Genomic DNA, 18,072 nt, shown 5'->3' with positions numbered 1-18,072 from the left:
CACCAAAGGATGCCGGTGTACAGAAGAGAATGGAGTGTGTGTGTGTGAGAGAGAGAGAGTGTGTGTGCGAGTGTGTGTGTGTGTGCGTCGGGGATCGGGGAGGTGGAGGGGGTGGGGGTTGTTCGTCTGCTCTCGACTCCCCGACATGGGCGGACGCTTCCACCCTTAACCACCGCCTCTTTCGCCGACGGCACCGGGACAGGGAAAGCTAGGCGGTTTCGACTCTTCGACTCGTTGACTTTTCGCAGTTAACCACACGGAAGAGAGAAGCATGGGACGTTTGACCGAATCGAGATGAGCGCAAATCGACGTCCGTGTCGGGAAAGGTCCAAAGCCGCCCCCCCTTGTTTTCCGAGTTCCTTCCCTCCTCTCTCCCCGTAGGATTTGATTCCAAGGCGACAAGCAAGATGGCCGCCGACTCCGTGCAGGTAGGAAAAGTTGACAACTCTTGAGTAAAAGTTCGAGAAGTTTCTCAAGGCTCGGGGCGAAAAGGAAGGGGGGGTTGTTGAACTCTTTGGCGGCTTGGTCGACTAAGCCGAGACCTTTCGTTAGTCGGAAAAGTTGCTTTGCTGGAGGCCAACCTTCCCAGGATTTGAGGCCTGCGGGGGACTCGACCGTTCTGCGAACTTTTCAACTTCTCCGTAACTTGTCCTTAATTAAAAAATAATAATAATAATATCGTGGCGCTCTGTTCACTCCATGGGCCAACTTTCTACGTTGAACTCCCGCTCGAGTTACACGTCAACTTGTAGCTAACGTAACGATGAGTCGTACTTTCAGACTTGACTGTATTTAGCATTGTTGACAACCATCTATCCGACCCGCAACTTGTCGTCACTCGCGTTACTTGTTCAGAACACGTGGGAATGTCACCTGGAAAACGACCAATGTAAACTTTTTGGAGGCACGAGTTCCCCTTTACCTGCTCCCACTTGACGGAGGAGTGCCGTCTCCCAATTGGGAATTGACAAAGTGCTTGGACTAGTTTAACGGCACACGTGAAGTGTCCTGACCTGTTCAAATGGCTCGCGCTTGCTTACGTTGGGTTTGGGCAGGGGTGGGCAAACGAAGCCCACATACCCGCACCCACTTTGGGTCACCCGCAATTGGTGCCGGTGTGCAGGATTTGGTTCCAACCCATAAAGAGGACACCCTTTACCAATCTGGTGTCCTACAAGTACAATCAGTGGATTGCAGTCAGGTGCTTCTTGTTTTCTGCAGAAATCTCATGGGTCAAAGTGTCTGTGTTGAATCAGTGGGAACAAAAACCTGCACCCACAACGGCCCTTGAGGAGCGCTTTTAAACTATTCCACTGTGGGCCCCCTCGGGTGTGGCTTTTCATTCCAACCCATAAAGAGGACGGACACCTTTTCACCAATCTGGTCCCCTAACCCAGAACAGTAGCACCGTCCCATTGGAGCTAGGAACATCCGTTTGTGGCGTCAAGCCGAAAAGTCTCACGGGGCGTCGAGGCCTTTTCGCATTGCCTTTTATTTATTCTCTTATTCTGGAGTGTTTGCCTTCAGTATGAGTCATCACGAGCCTCTTTCGCACACACACACACACACACACACACAAATTCCACACACTATCAAAACTTTTTCCTCCTCCCTTCGAACAGGTAAATGATTCAAAGGTTTAGGCCATAACGTACCCAGGAAGCCTTTCAGACACGTGGGATGACGTTAGAGGTCAAAGATTCAACCGAGCGCCGTGGTTTTTGGAATTCATTTGAACGGCGAACGATCGCCCCGCGTCGAAATGGAATGCCGTCAACGGCGGCTCGTGAATATGTCATCTTCTTGAAGCAATTTATTCATGAATGTCATTTGGTACCGCGGCTGGCTGAGATTTTTAAGTACCTACCCTCTTGTCAGCGGGGTGAATCGTTGTCGTCCCGGACTAGCTTTTTAGTCTTTGCTCTTCTCACGTACCGCGCCGGCCGGCTCTTGATAGGTGGCCAGGGTTGTGGTTGTTTTTTGTTTTGTTTTGTTTTTTAAACCAGGGTTAATTTTAGCCACCAGAGGGCGATTAGATCCCATTTCCGGGCTGCACTGACCTCACAGATTGAGGAGCTAATAGGGATTTGGCCGTGGCCGCTCAGACGTTTTATCTTCCTTCTCCAGTGGATGTTCCCGGCATGCGCGCAAAAGACGAGATGGGACGGCGTGGCGTGAGAAAACCCCAATGAGAGCGGATGGCCAAGGAGTTACTGCGAGCTTAACGCGTTACACGGCCTCTTCTTGGCAATGGCGCAACTTGAATGGGGCTCTTGCGAAGAGCGTTTATCTTGTCAGCACTACGTGCGCGGCACGCTTTGGTCGTCCGATCTGGAGAGGGAGCTGGCTGAAGCTGAAGTCGGCACGGTAAGCTTCGGAAGCGGGTCGGGTCGCGTTGCGTCGGGTTGCCACGAACGACTCGACGGCGGCGGCGGCAGCGGCGGCGTTGTTCCGGAATGACGTGCCGACGTTCATCCTTAAAGCCTAAGCATTGCTCGCGAATCGGCCGTCGTCTTTTAAAAATGTTTAATGCGCCGGCGTTAGCAGCTTAGGCCAAAGCTCCCGCGGTGCTGATGTCTGGCGCGCCCCGTCCATCCTAACCCCGAGGTCCATGTATCTCTCCAGTTGTTGGTTTTTGTTACTCTCCAACTGTGCAATCCGTCGAAGGCCTCACGGCACATACAATGCATTCTTTCAAAAAAAAGTACGTCTCCGTTTAAGCGAGGAGGCCAATTTGGCTAAATGTTGAGGCCGTCATTTTCAAATGGGCATTATTCTATTGGAACGGTTACTCCTCCCTAGAGGTGAGATCTTAGGGGCAAGCCCGACCTGCAATTTGGGTCGGGTAGGGCCTAAAATGTCAATCATTACTTCGGGTTCGGGTCGAGCCGGGCTTCTCTCTCGCTGAAACAAAAAAATATACTAAACGATGTGTGGTCTCTCTCGCTGACTTTTTGAAATACATGTATGTTTAAGAAAATGTATATTAAAACAATGTGTGGCTCCTAAAGTAAGGAATACTTGTTATAAAATAAATACTTTGGATAAAAGAGAGAATGTGCTGTAATGTAATTGCAATTGGAGCCGCAGAGCCAGAGCATTCTCTGCGCATGTCACGTAAACGCCGCCCTCTTATTAATCTTCCCCTACGCAAGTCCGCATCTATTTTGACCTGGTGTCCCCCATATGGAGGAGCAAGAAGTTCAGGATAAACTAAAGACAGGAGAAGTGAAAAGACAAACACGCACCGTTAAGAGTGAGGTGTGGGAAAGCTTCAAATCCATTGTTGAATATGCTAGAGAAACTTGCGTTGGCTTCGCTGAACGTAGTCAATGTGGCCCTTTGCTTTGGCACGAGAGCAAAAAGACTGGCACCTCGACGGCGAGCGGCCATTTAAACAGTTGTACTGGCAAAAGTGATGATCAGCAAACATCTATATTATCATATAAAAGATGTCAATGTTTATCCAGTCTTGATTCACTTCGATTTCGTTACAAAAGACTGGCTTTAATTTGTTATCGTAAATGACCTCTCCTCCTCCCGATTCGGGAGTCCCCAGTCCTCGCAAATCAATAATGACATTTCGGGTTGGGTTGGGTTCGGGCTCCGGCCTGCAAATCAACTTCATTCGCCGGGCTCCCATCCATCCCTCAGTTGACCTTTTGATTTATGAAGGTCAGCTAGTAGGACGTCTGCGCTGTATTCGTAATGCCCGCTGACATTGGATAGGAAGAGCGACATGGTGGAGGCTTGCGCAATTCCACGCCCAAAGCAACATCTTTCTTCCCCTCCTCTCGCAGGGCGACGGCAGGGGTCACTTGGTGTCCGAGCGGCTGGGCCTGGGCAACAATCTGGACCTCTCGGACACCACGGTCCAACAGAAACTGGACGAGATCAAGGAGCAGATTCGGCGCGAGATCCGAAAGGAACTCAAGATCAAGGAAGGTGCGGAGAATCTGCGCAAGGTACGCTCGGATTTACCTCTCGTCGTCTCGGTCCAGAACAGAAAGTCGCTGGCTCAAAAAGTTGACCATCACGTACATTGGAAATCTCAGGGAAGATCAACCCTTGGGAAGCTTATTAACTGCCTACGTTAAGAATATGACTTGACCTCGAGGGCGAGTACGACGGCATCAGGTGTAGACTCCACCGGACAAACTTGTGCCGATCCTTCACAGGTCACCACGGACAAGAAGAGCCTGGCTTATGTAGACAACATGCTGAAAAAATCCAACAAAAAGGTGGAGGAGCTTCACCAGGAGCTACAGGAGCTCAACGCTCACATTGTGGTTAAAGATCCGGAAGAATTACAAGGTAACGCAAGCGTATGCTTTTACATTTCTGTGCGATAAGTGAGATACCTGGTCCTATTAGATTAATACTATAAAAAAAAAAAAATGTGTATATATATATATACACATACATATACATACATACATACATACATACACACACACACACACACACACACTCTCTTGTTGCGTTGTTGTGTTTTTATTTTTCACTCACTTTACTCCGCATGTTTCAAAGTGGCGGCCCGGGGGCCAAATCTGGCCCGCCATATCATTTTGTGTGGCCCGGGAAAGTAAATCATGAGTGCCGACTTTCTGTTTTAGGATCAAATTAAAAATGAAGAGTATAGATGTATATTGAATTTCCTGATTTTCCCCCTTTTAAATCAATCGTTGTCATTTTTTAATCCATTTTTTCTGTTTTTAGTTCAAAAATCATTTTGTAAAATCTAAAAATAAATAAAAAAAACTAAAATAAACATTGTTTTAGATCTATAAAAAACGGAATATTAAGGGCTTTTAATCCATTTATAAAAGAAAAAAATCTAAATATATCTAAAATGGTCCGGCCCACGTGAAATGAAGTTGACGTTAAAGCGGCCCGCCAACCAACCTGAGTCTGACACCCCTGCTTTACTCTATGCTTCAAGCAATCTCACTGTTTCATTGGCAACAAAATGTCCCTATTTACTAGACACGGTCATTTTGTCAACATGGCAGGTTCATTATTGGGCGTAGCGTATCGCAAGCCACTCAGTCTCTGGCGGTGACTCATTCTCCACAGACTGAAACCGTTGTGGCATTCCACAGTCCGGCTAAAGTCGCAACCAGATGACAATTGGATGTTTCTGTCTTTCTGTCCATGTGTGAGGGCCGCGCGGGACAATGTGACATTGTCGCATTTGATTGGCTAAAGTAGCAGTGGCTTTTAAAGACGTGTGACAACAGCTGTTTTGCGTTCTTCCTGGAAATCTTGGCATTCCGTGACAATTTTGTCCACGCTTAAGCATCCTAAAAATGAAATTCAAGTTTCTTGTGTCCCAAATTGGCAAGGCAGATTTTTTTTCCCGCTGGGATTCACCCGCTGCACCATCTTGTCTTTGCGTTGAAGTGAAGCAGCAATCCCAACGTATCTTTTTGGGTAGTTTTCCGTTGAGCTACAGAACGCGTTGGTCTCATGTCGTTTCCCGCGTGCATGTCTTAAGACGTTAATTGTCCCTTTGCGTCTTTCTCCTCAGAATGCCCCTTGACCCCAGATACCCCAAACAGGGAAAGCCGAACGTGCGCCAGCAGCAGCCGCCTGGCCGCCTTGAAAAGACAGAACGACATCGAGCTCAAGGTCAAACAGGGCGCCGAGAACATGATTCAAATGTACTCCAACGGGTCCTCCAAGGTAGGCTCCGCCAGCGTGCGCGTGCGTCCCCGTCGTCGTCGGCGAGTCATGGGTTAACGTCCCGCCGAAGGGGAAAAAAAAGACTCGCTGTCATTCTGTTTGTTTCGGTTTCGTGGCCGCGAGGCGAATGTTAATTTGATTTCTTAATCAGTCTAGACTCTCAAATGACAACTTTAATGAGAGTCTTTACAGTTAACTCATTGGATGTTTCACAAAAGAGACCTGCGCTTTGCAGAAGGGAGAATGATAGCCGCCGGTTAGCCTTGGCGCGACGTGACGTGACGTGTTGTGTCCTGTTCACCAAGCTTTTAACGGGCATTGTTGCTTCTCTCGTGCTCAGGGTAAAATGAGTTATGATTTAGAATAATTTTTCTGGCTTCTAGTGAACCTGATTTTTATGGGTTAGGGTTATTTCTTTATTTTTGGGTTGCCAAAACTCCCTCATTTACCACCTTACCTGACTTTTAATAATCAGCAAGCCAAAGGCCAAATGTGGTGGACAGAAAAGCACGGTCCATTTGGAAGTTGGCTTCCTTCTTTTGATTCCAGAGAGATTCCCTTTCAATGGCTTCAATTGAATCTTTTGCCTCTAGGATCGCAAATTACTGGCCACGGCGCAGCAGTTGCTTCAGGACAGTAAGATGAAGATCGAGTTCATCAGGATGCAGATCCTCAAGGCCAGCCAGTCCAGTGAGCTGAGCTTCGAGAGCAGCGACGTGATTGGTAAAACGCTGCTTCTTCTTCCACCATTTGACCTGGAAAAATGTCCCGGAGAGTCAACTTGCTGGTTGTCCTCCAGAAAAGGCCATCATCAGCCCTTTAGACCTTCGGGTGGAGGAGTTGTGTCACCATGCCAGGATAGAGTCGGCTGTAGCGGAGGGAGCCAAGAATGTTATGAAACTCCTGGGCACAGGAAAAGTCGCAGAGAAAAGAGCGCATTTAGAGGTAATTTTGACATTTGCGCAAAGATTCCGTCTGTTGTGGACCTCAATGGGTGGTTAAGCCCTGGTCTATTCCCTCTCGCCCGTGGCAAAATGAGAGTCCAACAGTTTTGGGCGCTTTTGCGGTCTATTTTTACAAAGAAAGCCACTACTATGGCTTGTGCCTCAGCCAAGTCCAATGGATTGAATTTACTAAAGCGCCTGTCCGCCTTTTAGATATACTGTCGCACTCCATAAGGCGCTTCAGCATATATGAGGAGGTGACATATGCGCTTCAATCAAATGGGATGTTACGTGAAATACAGAGCGATAAAGGACTGAGAGAGGACACGCCCGACATTTTCCCCCAGAAATGAATGAAAGGTCAGGACGTGATAGGAAAAATAACTCTGTTAACTTTGCTCTTCAGGCCCAGGCTCGCTTCAATGAATCCAGCCAAAAGCTGGACCTCCTGCGCCATTCGTTGGAGCAGCGGCTGGGCGAACTGCCCAAGAACCACCCGCGCAACGGGGGCATCGTGGAAGAACTGTCGCTTTTGTCCGCGCCGGTCCTCAGCCCGCGATCCAGCCTCATCTCGGCGCAGAACCAGTACAGCACCGTGACCAAGCCCGCTGCGCTCACAGGTACGGCCGGGCGCGCCCAAATGTCTTATTTCCCGACGGCCCATTGGCTGATTTTTATCTATTTATTTATTTGGATTTTTTTTTGGATTTTTTTTTTTTTTTGCGGCCTTCGGCTACCAGGCACCTTGGACGTCAGGCTCATGGGCTGTCAAGACCTTCTGGAAAATGTCCCCGGCCGCTCCAAAGCCGCGTCCGTCCCCCTGCCCGGCTGGAGCCCCAGCGAAACGCGCTCGTCCTTCATTAGCAGAGCCAACCGCAACCGCGGGGTGAGCTCGCGGAGCGTGGCCAAAAGCGAGGAGCTCTCCAGTAAGTGCCGCTAATAAGCCCAACTGCGGCGGAGCCCTGACGGGAGAAGTGCCTCTGGCTTTCCTCAGATGAAATCAGTGCCGTTTTGAAGTTGGACAACACGGTCGTGGGTCAGACCAGCTGGAGGCCGGTCGGCAACCAGGCCTGGGACCACAAGTTTACCTTGGAGTTGGACAGGGTAACGCCACCGGCGGACGCTCGTTGGCTCGCTCGCCCGCTCACGTGTCGCCCTCGCTTTTCAGTCTCGCGAGCTGGAGATCGCCGTGTACTGGCGTGACTGGCGCTCGCTTTGCGCCGTCAAGTTCCTACGTCTGGAGGACTTCCTGGACAACCAACGTCACGGCATGTGTTTGTACCTGGAGCCGCAGGGGATGCTGTTTGCCGAGGTTTGTAAAGCCAGTAACCGCCCCTCCCGCGCTTTTATGGGCACCATTCCCATGGCCTCTCTTGTTTTAGGTCACATTTTTTAATCCCGTTATCGAGAGACGACCAAAATTGCAAAGGCAGAAAAAGATTTTCTCCAAGCAGCAAGGTGAGCGCCTCCTTTTTTTGTGGCTTGTTTTTGCCAAAGCTGACCTTTGAGTCCCAAGTGTGTCTTTATTTTCCACCAGGTAAGACTTTCCTGAGAGCCCCTCAGATGAACATCAACATCGCCACCTGGGGCCGTCTGGTAAGAAGAGCCATCCCGACGGTCAGCTCCAACTCCTTCAGTCCACAGGCGGCCGAGAGCGGCTCCGGTGGCGTTCCCAGTTCGCCCCCCCCTAGCAGGCGAGTGGAGGCTTTTTCACGTGGACTCCGTCCGTCCGTCCCATGAGTGGCGCCTCGAACCTTTCCTCTGCGTATCCATCCACAGCGCCCCCTTTGTGACCAAGCTAGACTTTGACAGAGAGGCCACCCTGGGACCCAAGTACTACCCGGCGCCCGACGCCATCCGAGAACCGCTGGACGGACCACGTGACATGTTGCCCGATAAGGAAGAAGTGCAGGTATGCAATGACACGTGGATCCCTGTCAATACCAGCATCGCGGCGTTTGGCCTCGGAATTTGTTTCGCAAATGAAGATGAAACATTTTGTGTGAAAAATCTTAACCGTTTAAAAATGGAGTCCGTCTTGAATGCCGAATGCTTTGAATAAGTACGGGTCCCCTGGGTGATCGTCGTAACATTTCATTGAAAGGAAGCAGGTCTCCGACGGCTATGGGGAAAAACCCAACAACAAATTGTTGGCGCTCCAAATGATCTCCGAAATGTGGCCATTTTGCATGACTTTTCAAATGTTTTGTGGGGGTTTTGTGTGTTTATTCCTCCCACTTTTCCTCCTTACTTGTAAGACCACCTTTTTTCCTAAGCGACAATGTAAGGGGAGTTCACACTGCAAATTGTAAAAACCCCGGATTTTTTTTATGGCCAGTCCACACCTTCTCCGTATTCAACGGCTAACAAACCGCTCGTACCTGCATTATTACTCGCCGTCGGGCCCTTCCAGTTGGATGGATCGAAAGTCTATCGGCGTCAACGGCGGCGAAACACTGGATAGTTCGCACGTCTGAGTCTGGCTGACCCTCTGTTCAGGATGCGCTGGCCTCGTTCGACTTCCTGAACAAAAGGAACAGCGTGGCGGCGAATCCCGATCTGCACCTGGCGGTGGAGTCGGCGCTTCAGCATCCGGAATTGGAGCTCAGGGTCTTCCCCAAAGATGCGGACATAAGGTAAACCTGCTCCCTGACTTACTGAGGAGTGCCAAAGCCATCTGAGCGAGTCTCTCCAAAGCGGCTCTGGGTTTTTTTTCGCAACCGGGCACTTGAGCCGCTGAGCTTTAATCCAAAACGAGCGGAACCCGCCTGCAGTGGACGGACGACACCCGCAAGACACCCTATTGGTGAAAAGGTGTCGTCTCATTTGTTTTGAACGAAAGCCCGCCTTCACTGCGGCCCTGCGTAGAATAGTTGGCGGTACCGTATTTTCACACCGATAAAAACGCACCGCCCTAAAGGGCCCAGTCTCAGTTGCGAGTGTATTTTCAGTTTTTTTTGTCAATACATAGGGCGCTTTGTTTTAAAAGATGCACTGCTATGGTTGCGCTAGCATGACACGCAGTATAACACATAGCATGCATGCTAGCGAATGTTTAAGAAAGGTCAACAGGAGCAAAACTGAGTTTGATTTTGTTTTATTGACGTAATGTATATTCGCCAAAATGTAAGTCAAAGTGTGCAAACATCTACAAATCTGTCAAAGTCCTCATCTTCTGTATCCGACATAAAGAGTTGGCCAACAATGCTGGGTTCCATAACATTGTCAGGGTCAGCGTTTCCCATCGACGACCCATTCCACGTGCAACGCTGCCTGCCCGTCTTTGTATGGAACCTCTATGTTGGTGGCTATTCGACATTCATCACTCCCAAGCCGTTCGCAAAGCTGTTCCTCCTCACTGTTAAATTGTGTTGGATCCATGGCTTCAGTCCATTTTCCAAGCGTTCACAACTGCATTCTGTTGTCATTCACGTCAGGCATTTCCTCTGTATAGGTCTACTGTGCTGTTTCTTTGAGTATTGAGTGTTTTTGAGGTTTAAAAGCACTACGAGCACACGGAAGTCAAATGCCTTGCCACTTGCCTGGGATGTTTCGAATGGATTTACCATAAGGCTTGGAAAGCGCGGGGAGGCTATTTTTAGGGTGAACGTCCGCTGTGTTGATCGCAATAGATAGCGTGTCGGCTAGAAATAAAACCAGTCACTCAAGCAGTCATACAAAAATTTGAATTTAGTGCACAAACAAGGCGCACCGGCCATTTTACCGAAAAATGGAGACTTGCAGAAAAAGTGCGCCCTGTAGGTGTGAAAATACGGTATTTTGTCCGCGTGTGTAAGCGGCGCCCCCTGGCCTGGCCGTCTATTTGAGTTTGCATTTGTGGGAGCGCACCCGCGACAATGGGACGCTTTGTCCTGATCTCTTCCCGGATGTGTGTTCAGGGAAGAAGAACAGTTCCACTTTAGCCTCAAAGACTTCAAGTGCGTGGCGGTTCTCGGACGCGGACACTTTGGGAAGGTCAGTGTCACCCGTTTCCTGGAAACAATTGTACAAGTAGCCCTAACCCGTGTCTCCAGAAGAAGATATGCGCCGTACGGGGACTTTACACTGCCTCGTTTTTATTCCTTTTTTGGGCTTGTTCCCTCTCCGCGGTCCTGATCCGACGATTCAAATCAATTTCAAGGAGAGATTGTTAACAATAAACACGTGCGAGTTTGTGCGAACCACCAGAATCTGAAACGGGATCCAAATGAATTGCTTTCAGGGGGGCCTGCACCAATCCCACCCTTTGACAAGTGCCGTTCGGACGGTCCGAGGGAAAATTTCTTGCGCTCGTCTGAAGCCGTTTTCTGTTTTACAGGTCTTGTTAGCGGAGTACAAAAGCACAGGTGAAATGTTTGCCATCAAAGCTTTGAAGAAAGGCGACATTGTGGCTCGCGACGAAGTCGACAGGTAACGGCCCGAACGATATCGTAGCGGCGGCGATAGAAAGAAGGGATCAATGGACGGTTATCCCCGCCATTGGCGCCCGCTCAACGATTGGAGTGTCAAAAATTAACGGCTTTTGTATACCAACCTCCTCTCCCTCCCTCCCTCCCGTAGTCTGATGTGCGAGAAGAGGATCTTTGAGACGGTGAACAGCGTGCGCCACCCCTTCCTGGTCAATTTATTTGCCTGCTTCCAGACGCGGGAGCACGTTTGCTTCGTCATGGAGTACGCGGCGGGAGGCGACCTCATGATGCACATCCACGCCGACGTCTTCTCTGAGCCGCGGGCCACGTGAGTGCGAAAGGAAGGCCCCGCCTTTTCCTAAGTGCGGCCGTCGCCTTGTCCAAATTTCAAATTGGCACTCCACACGGGAAGGAATTTTCAATTTTCCTTTCAAGAGACAAGCGGGCCTTTGAAATGAAAAGTGTTTTTATTGTCGTCTCGTGACTTGAACTGACGTAAACGCTTTGTCTTTTGCAGATTTTATGCCGCTTGTGTCGTGCTGGGATTACAATACTTGCACGATCACAAAATTGTGTACAGGTGGGTGAGTATTTTGTGGGCCAAAGATTGAATCTCCCCTTCTGCCAATCAGTTGCCTGCCTGCCTACCCACGCTCCATCCGCCGCCGCAATTCAAATAGGCGTACATTACCCGTGGCGTCGCTCCGTTTGAAAATGAGCGATAACAAAATCACACACTTCAAAAGCGGGCCACTCTTAGTTGCGAGATTGCAGTCAGCTTGCATTTTTATCGATTGCTTCATTCCGGTCAGGACGCTGGACAAATGTCATTGCACGTGGCCATTTTGATTGGAATGGAAATGCAGCTTTATTTACAATCCCCAAGCATGCACGTACCAAAAGGTGTCCCGTGGTTTGCCGTCCCTCTTCTTTCCATAGTTGCGTGCAAATGATACGTTTGACACCGTTAGCCCCCCATTTCCACATTAGACCACAAGTCATGATGAGTATAAAGACCGACTGGATTTGCAGTGAAATTTGCAGTCGGGTAAACAAGTCCTGTTTTGCGGTTTAAGCTATCATTGTTTTAGTTGCTGTTAAAATGTCGTGTTAACAGAGAGCTATTTGGCCAGAGATGAAATTCCTCCCCAAAAAAGACCACTGGCATTGAAGGGCAGGGCAGATGCTACTTAGACTGAGCAAAGTGTTGCGCGTTGCCGCCCGTGGTGCTTTTGTCGTCGGGTTAAAACAAAAAAAGAAATGCAAAAACAATGAGCCATTTTTTTTGGGCAGAGACTTGAAGCTGGATAATTTGCTCCTGGACACAGAAGGCTACGTGAAGATCGCAGACTTTGGCCTTTGCAAAGAAGGTGAAACGAAAGCAAGCGGGGGAGAGGGAGGGAGTGATGGAGAGGGAGGGCTGTTTTTTTCGCCGGCGACTGGCGCCGTTTCGCTTTGGTTGACTTCCCATTGTCCCTGTGCTCTTGAGGGATGGGCTTCAGGGACAGAACCAGCACTTTCTGCGGCACGCCGGAGTTTTTGGCCCCCGAGGTCTTGACGGAAACGTCGTACACCCGCGCCGTGGACTGGTGGGGGCTAGGCGTGCTCATTTTCGAGATGCTGGTGGGGGAGGTAAGCAAGCGGTCGCTGGTGCGCCCTTTTCTCGCAAACGCCCACCTGACCATCAAATCCCCGGCAGTCGCCCTTCCCCGGCGACGACGAGGAAGAGGTCTTTGACAGCATCGTCAATGACGAAGTGCGCTACCCGAGATTCCTCTCCACGGAAGCCATCTCCATCATGAGGAGGGTACGTACAAGACCGGAGCTTGCCTTCCAAATGCTAGCCTTTTGCCAACCTTTCTTTTTCCACCGGTGCGCCGCGGATCCAGCTTTTAAGAAGAAGCCCCGAGCGTCGTCTCGGAGCGGGAGAACGGGATGCTGAGGAGGTCAAGAAACACCTGTTCTTCAGGGTGAGAAATTCAATCTCCTATAATCACGAGATGGGTGGGAGCCATGGGGGTTGTGGGGTGGGGTGTTGGTTATAGGTAATCAAATCGAATAAATGGCGGGAGTGATGAAAAAAAACTTCTTTTGAAGTTAACAAGATTTAGTGGTCTAAATCCTCTGAATAATAGAAATGAGCGTCGGTTGGTGTACGCTTACTGTAGGCCGTAATATGGCATTTGAGTGCAATTATGGTCCCACTCCAAATCCCTCCATATTCAGACAGATGGTTAAACAACATTCCTTTTCGCCTTTGAGTTACATCAAAGACCGAGTGGGACAGGGTCCCGGTGGCTTAGTGGTCTACCTTTAAATTCGCTCACTGAAACCAGTCAAGTGAAAATCCAGAGGACTGTCTTTTCCCTCTTTATTTGTGTGTGAATTTGGGAATGTCCAACTGCGAATGTGACAAAATCCAACCTTGATTTTTACTCTCTGAGTAACGTGCCTACTACACGTGGCTTTGTAGTGCGTTTGCGCTGACCATTGCAACCATTCGCAATGCATTGCGTGTCTATCCGCAAAGTGAATGGATGTTTGTAAAGGACTCTTTATAGCTTGAAATTTCTAATAATCTGCTCTCTCTGACTTGTATTCAGAATCTGGACTGGAATGGCTTGTTGTCCAAGAAAGTCAAGCCCCCTTTCTTGCCCACCATCTTGGGCGCCAATGACGTCAGCAACTTTGACGAGGAATTCACCTCGGAGGCCCCGGTCCTGACCCCGCCCAGGGAGCCACGGGCGCTCAGTTTGGCCGAGCAGAAGCTGTTTTCCGACTTCGATTACATTGCCGACTGGTGTTAGCGGCAAAGTGACACTCTTTTGGAGAAAGAACTTTTCTTACCAATCTTGTGGAAGAAACCAATGGAGGTGTTAAGGTTAGGTTTCTGACTCTCTGACCCCAAAGCCAACATATAGACCCACCAGGAAATGGCCACCCTGAGCATTGGTGGACACCTATTCATTGTCTCCGCTTTGATTTGAATCTGTACAGTTTCTTCCGTGGTATATTTTATATATTGATGTGTGTTTGTGCTCACCAATGATCTCTCCTCCAAAATTGTAGTTGAGGCAAGTCTTTTCAAAGCACCACTGAAAACCCACAAAATATCTTGCATGACTACTACAATTTTTTTCCAAATCCAGTACACCCATCTTTTTTGGGGTCCCGTTTATGAATTGGGCAAAAAAAAAGAAAATTGCCTTTGACCTCTTGGACCCTGGCCTGAGATTTGGAATTTAAATCATCTACATGTCACTTGCACATGTTGCCAGAGTATTAGGGTGAGAGACCCCCCCCCCCACCCCCCTTTTAATCAAAATTGCCATAGTCTATCTTTGTTTTTAGAACAAAAGTATCATCCAGAATACTTATTTGAAAGATTTATATATATATTTTTTTTTATTTGGTCGTCTGTTGTATTTGGTAATCTAGACCCTTGCCCAAATGCTCTGTGAAGCCATGCTTAAGAGTTAGGGTTAGCCAAGTTTGGACGGCTCCAACCTGACATCTTTCTTGATACGCCTTCAAATTTGAAGACCACTCTTCACCAATGCGGACAAGTCGTAGGTAACCTGTTCCAATGCTGCAAGTGCTGTTCATGGTTAGTTTTTTTTGGTCATTTTTGTTAATAATACGCGGTGGACAAGTTATTATAAAATCCTTTGTGTACACAGTGATTCTGAAAGCATTCGTTTTATTAACTACTTGTGCACGTGACGAAAAAGGCACACAAGATGGATGGTACAACAATATACAATTTATGACCCTTGCTTAAAAAGTTATTTTTTCAATCATTGTGTTGTTGCCTATCATGAATGCACAAATTAGACATGAGTCTTGTGTAGCAAAAGGTAAACGTTGAATTGAATTGAATGTGTGTACTATTATAATGAGATTTAACCAGTCGTGGGATTCAGAAAGCTTTCTGCCCTCGAGTTGGCTCCTCCTCATACATCAGAGAGAAGCGGCGACAAGCTAAGAAGTGAAGCCTGTGACTTCAGGGAGACCTGTCCCAGCTGACTTCGGGCCAGAGGCGGGGGACGCCTTGAATTGATGGCCAGCCAATCGCAGGGTACGTGGAGACGGACAGCCATGCACACTCATACCCATAGCCATACCTAGGGACAATTTAGATTGTCCAATCAGCCTACCATGCATGTTTTGGGAATGTGGGAGTAAACCAGAGTACCCAAAGGAAACCCACGCAAGTCGGGGGAGAACATGCAAACTCCACACAGGTGGACGTGACCTGGATTTGAACCCATGACCCCAGAGCTGTGAGGCTGACACGCTTACCACTCGTGTCACCGGGCCACCGAGGGTTTTATTATTAAAGTAATTTATTATTTATTCGGCTAGGGTTAGGATAGGAGATAATGCCCTTCATCTCTAGCCCTCGTCATTTTTTTTGGTCCGACATGCGGCTTATATGCGAGTAAATATGGTAAGTGCTGAGGTAAGTAAGTGCATAAAAAACAGTTAAAAAGTGCCATATAAAAATAATATATAATAAAATGAGCCAAATATAAACCACAAATCACACTAAAATAGCCAAAATTAAAAAAGTAATTTGAAAAAGTGATTTAAGAACATTGGCTCTTAAAAAAAGAAATTTAATTTAGAAAAGAAGGCGTGACCGACCGTCCTGTCCCGCAAACAAACAGTTATTTGGAGTCGAGCTTGCGGGAGATTTTGGAAATGATACGTGGACTAAAATGGAATTGATTACAACAAGCCCAAGTAGGATGATCCAGCTGCGTCGACTTCCCCTCCGGCACTGTTGTTCTACTGTCCCAAAACGCTAATGACCACAGCCGCTCTTTCTGTTGAATTATCAAATAGCAATCTTTTCCATCTCGTTTTTATTGCTGTAATATCCATATTTGTTGAACAAATACTCACCACGCATGTTTGTTTGGTTGATCAATTATACACATATAGAATTGAAAATTGAAATACAATGAACATTGTACTAATACATGATTAAAATCTTTAAAATATGAGGTTAAAGTCATTTTGTACCTTATTTTTATGTAACGTAAACCGGAAGTTGTTTGGATTCACAGACTTTAACTTTTGCTGACGTTAAATCTGAATGAGCACAAAATTGATTTTCGTGTAATACTACAAGATTGAAGTAATATTAGGAGAGAAAAAATATTAAGAGAGGAAAAAATGATATTACGAGATTTACTAAGTCATGGTGTTTTTATGTTTCGTAAACCGGAAGTTGTTTGGATTCCCAGACTTTAACTTTTGCCGACGTTAAATCTGTGTGAGCACAACATTGATTTTCGTGTAATATTACAAGATTGAAATAATATTAGGAGGGAAAAAAATAATATTAGGAGAGAAAAAAATAATATTACGAGATTTACTAAGTCATGGACATCAACTTTTTGACGACATGCGCGTATCCCAGAATGCACCGCGTGTCCCGGAATGCCTAGGCAAGCCTCCCACGTGTGGGACGCCATTTTACAAGTCGAAAGCCGTCTCAAGCAGTCATGTAAGTCTCTTGTCATTGATTAATGTTTTTCTCCGTTTTGGCGTATTCTGACACGTTCATTTGGCGTTCGCATCTTTTGCTGAAACTAGTTTATTATAACTATTTATTGTGACGCCTCGTCGAAATTGTTGAATTAAATGTTAATGTTCCAAACCCCCGTGAGACTTAAGTTTTGTTCAAAGTGGCGACTATTAGCTATTTTATTCACTTATATTCGACATTTTAAAGAAATTCCGTTTTGTTTGTTGGTTGCTGGTTTTCCCTTGTGGTATTGGGTACAACTTTTTGTGACAATGGTCAGTGTCACTTGTAATTTTTTCAAAGTAAAAAGTACCGCAGCTCAAATAGGTATGGAAAAACGCGGTTAGGATAGGCCATAAGTCCTTCTTCACAGGGGTCAGCAATAAATAATTGGTAGAAAATTATTGCAGTATATTTATTGCCATTGGCCATTTACATACCTGTCAACCTGGGCCAATTCCTCCCCGTATTAATGATTGGAATTCCCCGTATTAAGCAATAGAAAACCGTACAAATGCAACGCGGCACATATTTACTCACATAGGGTGCACGTAAAAGTGGTTGTCTTGACGCGACCGTGAATGTATTCGGACCCAAGCGCTATGACTCATAGCTGCCTAAAAACGAAACAGGAAATGATTTAATCATTTCACGAAACAGGAAATGATTAAATCATTTCCTGTTTCGTGTGAAAGGGGAATGCGTGTGCGCATATCATGCTTAAAGCATGACAATATTAGCAGTTGACGATGACGTTTTCGTCTGCTACCAGTGACCGAGACGATCCGGATTAGAGCCGAAATGCGTAAAACGAGATCCGTTTTACAAAAAACGTACTTAAAAAAAATCCCGTACAAAAGTTGTTATACGGCGTACACAATTTGAAATGATCAAAAAATGTATAAAATACGGGAAAACGTATAAGTTGACAGGTATGCATTTAGGCTAAGGTCATATGGTCTCTTGCTGCCACCTTGTGGCCATTTAGGCACAGGTCCCTTGTCGTATTATTGGGTGCAACTTTTTGTGACAATGGTCAGTGTGAACATTTGAATTTGAAATATTTTTTGGAGGGTTTATTTGATTCGTGTTGATAAAGGTTTAATGAGAATGACATTAAAGGATTAATTTTAAATTATAAGAATTTCAGATGATGGTGTGCCTTGTAATTTTTGGGTTTGTAAGTAAAAAGTACCTCAGCTCTAAATAGGATGGTAAACACGGGGTTTGTTTACAGGTTCTTCTACCGACCATTAATCACGTCACCTATGGGTCCAACTCGTCCAATTGACGACATGTGACGACATGCGCACATCCCAGAATGCATCACAGATCCAAGAATGCATAATGTATCCCAGAATGCAACGTGTGGATGCCATCGTTGAAGTTGTCAAAAGTAAGTTACTTCTTGTAATTGATTAGTGTTAGGGTAAGGGTTAACCCTTGTGGCCATTTTGGCTCAGCTCGTGTGGTTCCCTTGCGGCCATTTTGGCTAAGC

At 47.1% G+C, this 18,072-nt stretch overlaps 1 protein-coding gene and 1 long non-coding RNA gene across 3 annotated transcripts in view; both read left to right on the top strand.

The window, feature by feature from the left end:
- The first annotated feature begins 136 nt into the window (after positions 1-136).
- On the top strand, positions 137-14,721 carry LOC144086364 (serine/threonine-protein kinase N2-like). 2 transcript variants are annotated; one of them, XM_077616282.1, is made up of 24 exons: positions 137-428; positions 2,128-2,367; positions 3,801-3,965; positions 4,179-4,314; positions 5,531-5,685; positions 6,279-6,408; positions 6,485-6,630; positions 7,036-7,249; positions 7,370-7,555; positions 7,624-7,733; positions 7,798-7,941; positions 8,012-8,087; positions 8,167-8,323; positions 8,409-8,541; positions 9,129-9,265; positions 10,529-10,604; positions 10,948-11,039; positions 11,190-11,366; positions 11,556-11,618; positions 12,332-12,408; positions 12,528-12,670; positions 12,738-12,845; positions 12,928-13,008; positions 13,642-14,721. In XM_077616282.1, the coding sequence occupies exons 2-24, from the start codon at positions 2,251-2,253 to the stop codon at positions 13,843-13,845; spliced, it is 3,027 nt and encodes a 1,008-aa protein (XP_077472408.1). In that variant the 5' UTR covers positions 137-428; positions 2,128-2,250; the 3' UTR covers positions 13,846-14,721. The 2 variants fall into 2 exon arrangements, with proteins under 2 accessions (XP_077472408.1, XP_077472409.1); XM_077616283.1 differs by lacking the exon at positions 2,128-2,367.
- Positions 14,722-16,509: 1,788 nt separating this feature from the next.
- LOC144085491 (uncharacterized) overlaps positions 16,510-18,072 on the top strand; it is a 3,585-nt gene continuing 2,022 nt past the window's right edge. The window contains exons 1-2 of the long non-coding RNA XR_013304154.1: positions 16,510-16,553; positions 17,812-17,970. This is a non-coding gene — a long non-coding RNA (uncharacterized LOC144085491). The remainder of the gene's footprint in view (positions 16,554-17,811; positions 17,971-18,072) is intronic.

The sequence above is a fragment of the Stigmatopora argus genome, chromosome 12, assembly GCF_051989625.1.
Source record: "Stigmatopora argus isolate UIUO_Sarg chromosome 12, RoL_Sarg_1.0, whole genome shotgun sequence".
In the NCBI taxonomy this organism is placed as follows: Eukaryota; Metazoa; Chordata; class Actinopteri; order Syngnathiformes; family Syngnathidae; genus Stigmatopora; species Stigmatopora argus.
Note: the sequence above shows the minus strand (reverse complement) of the source record. Positions and strands in the feature narration are given on the sequence as shown.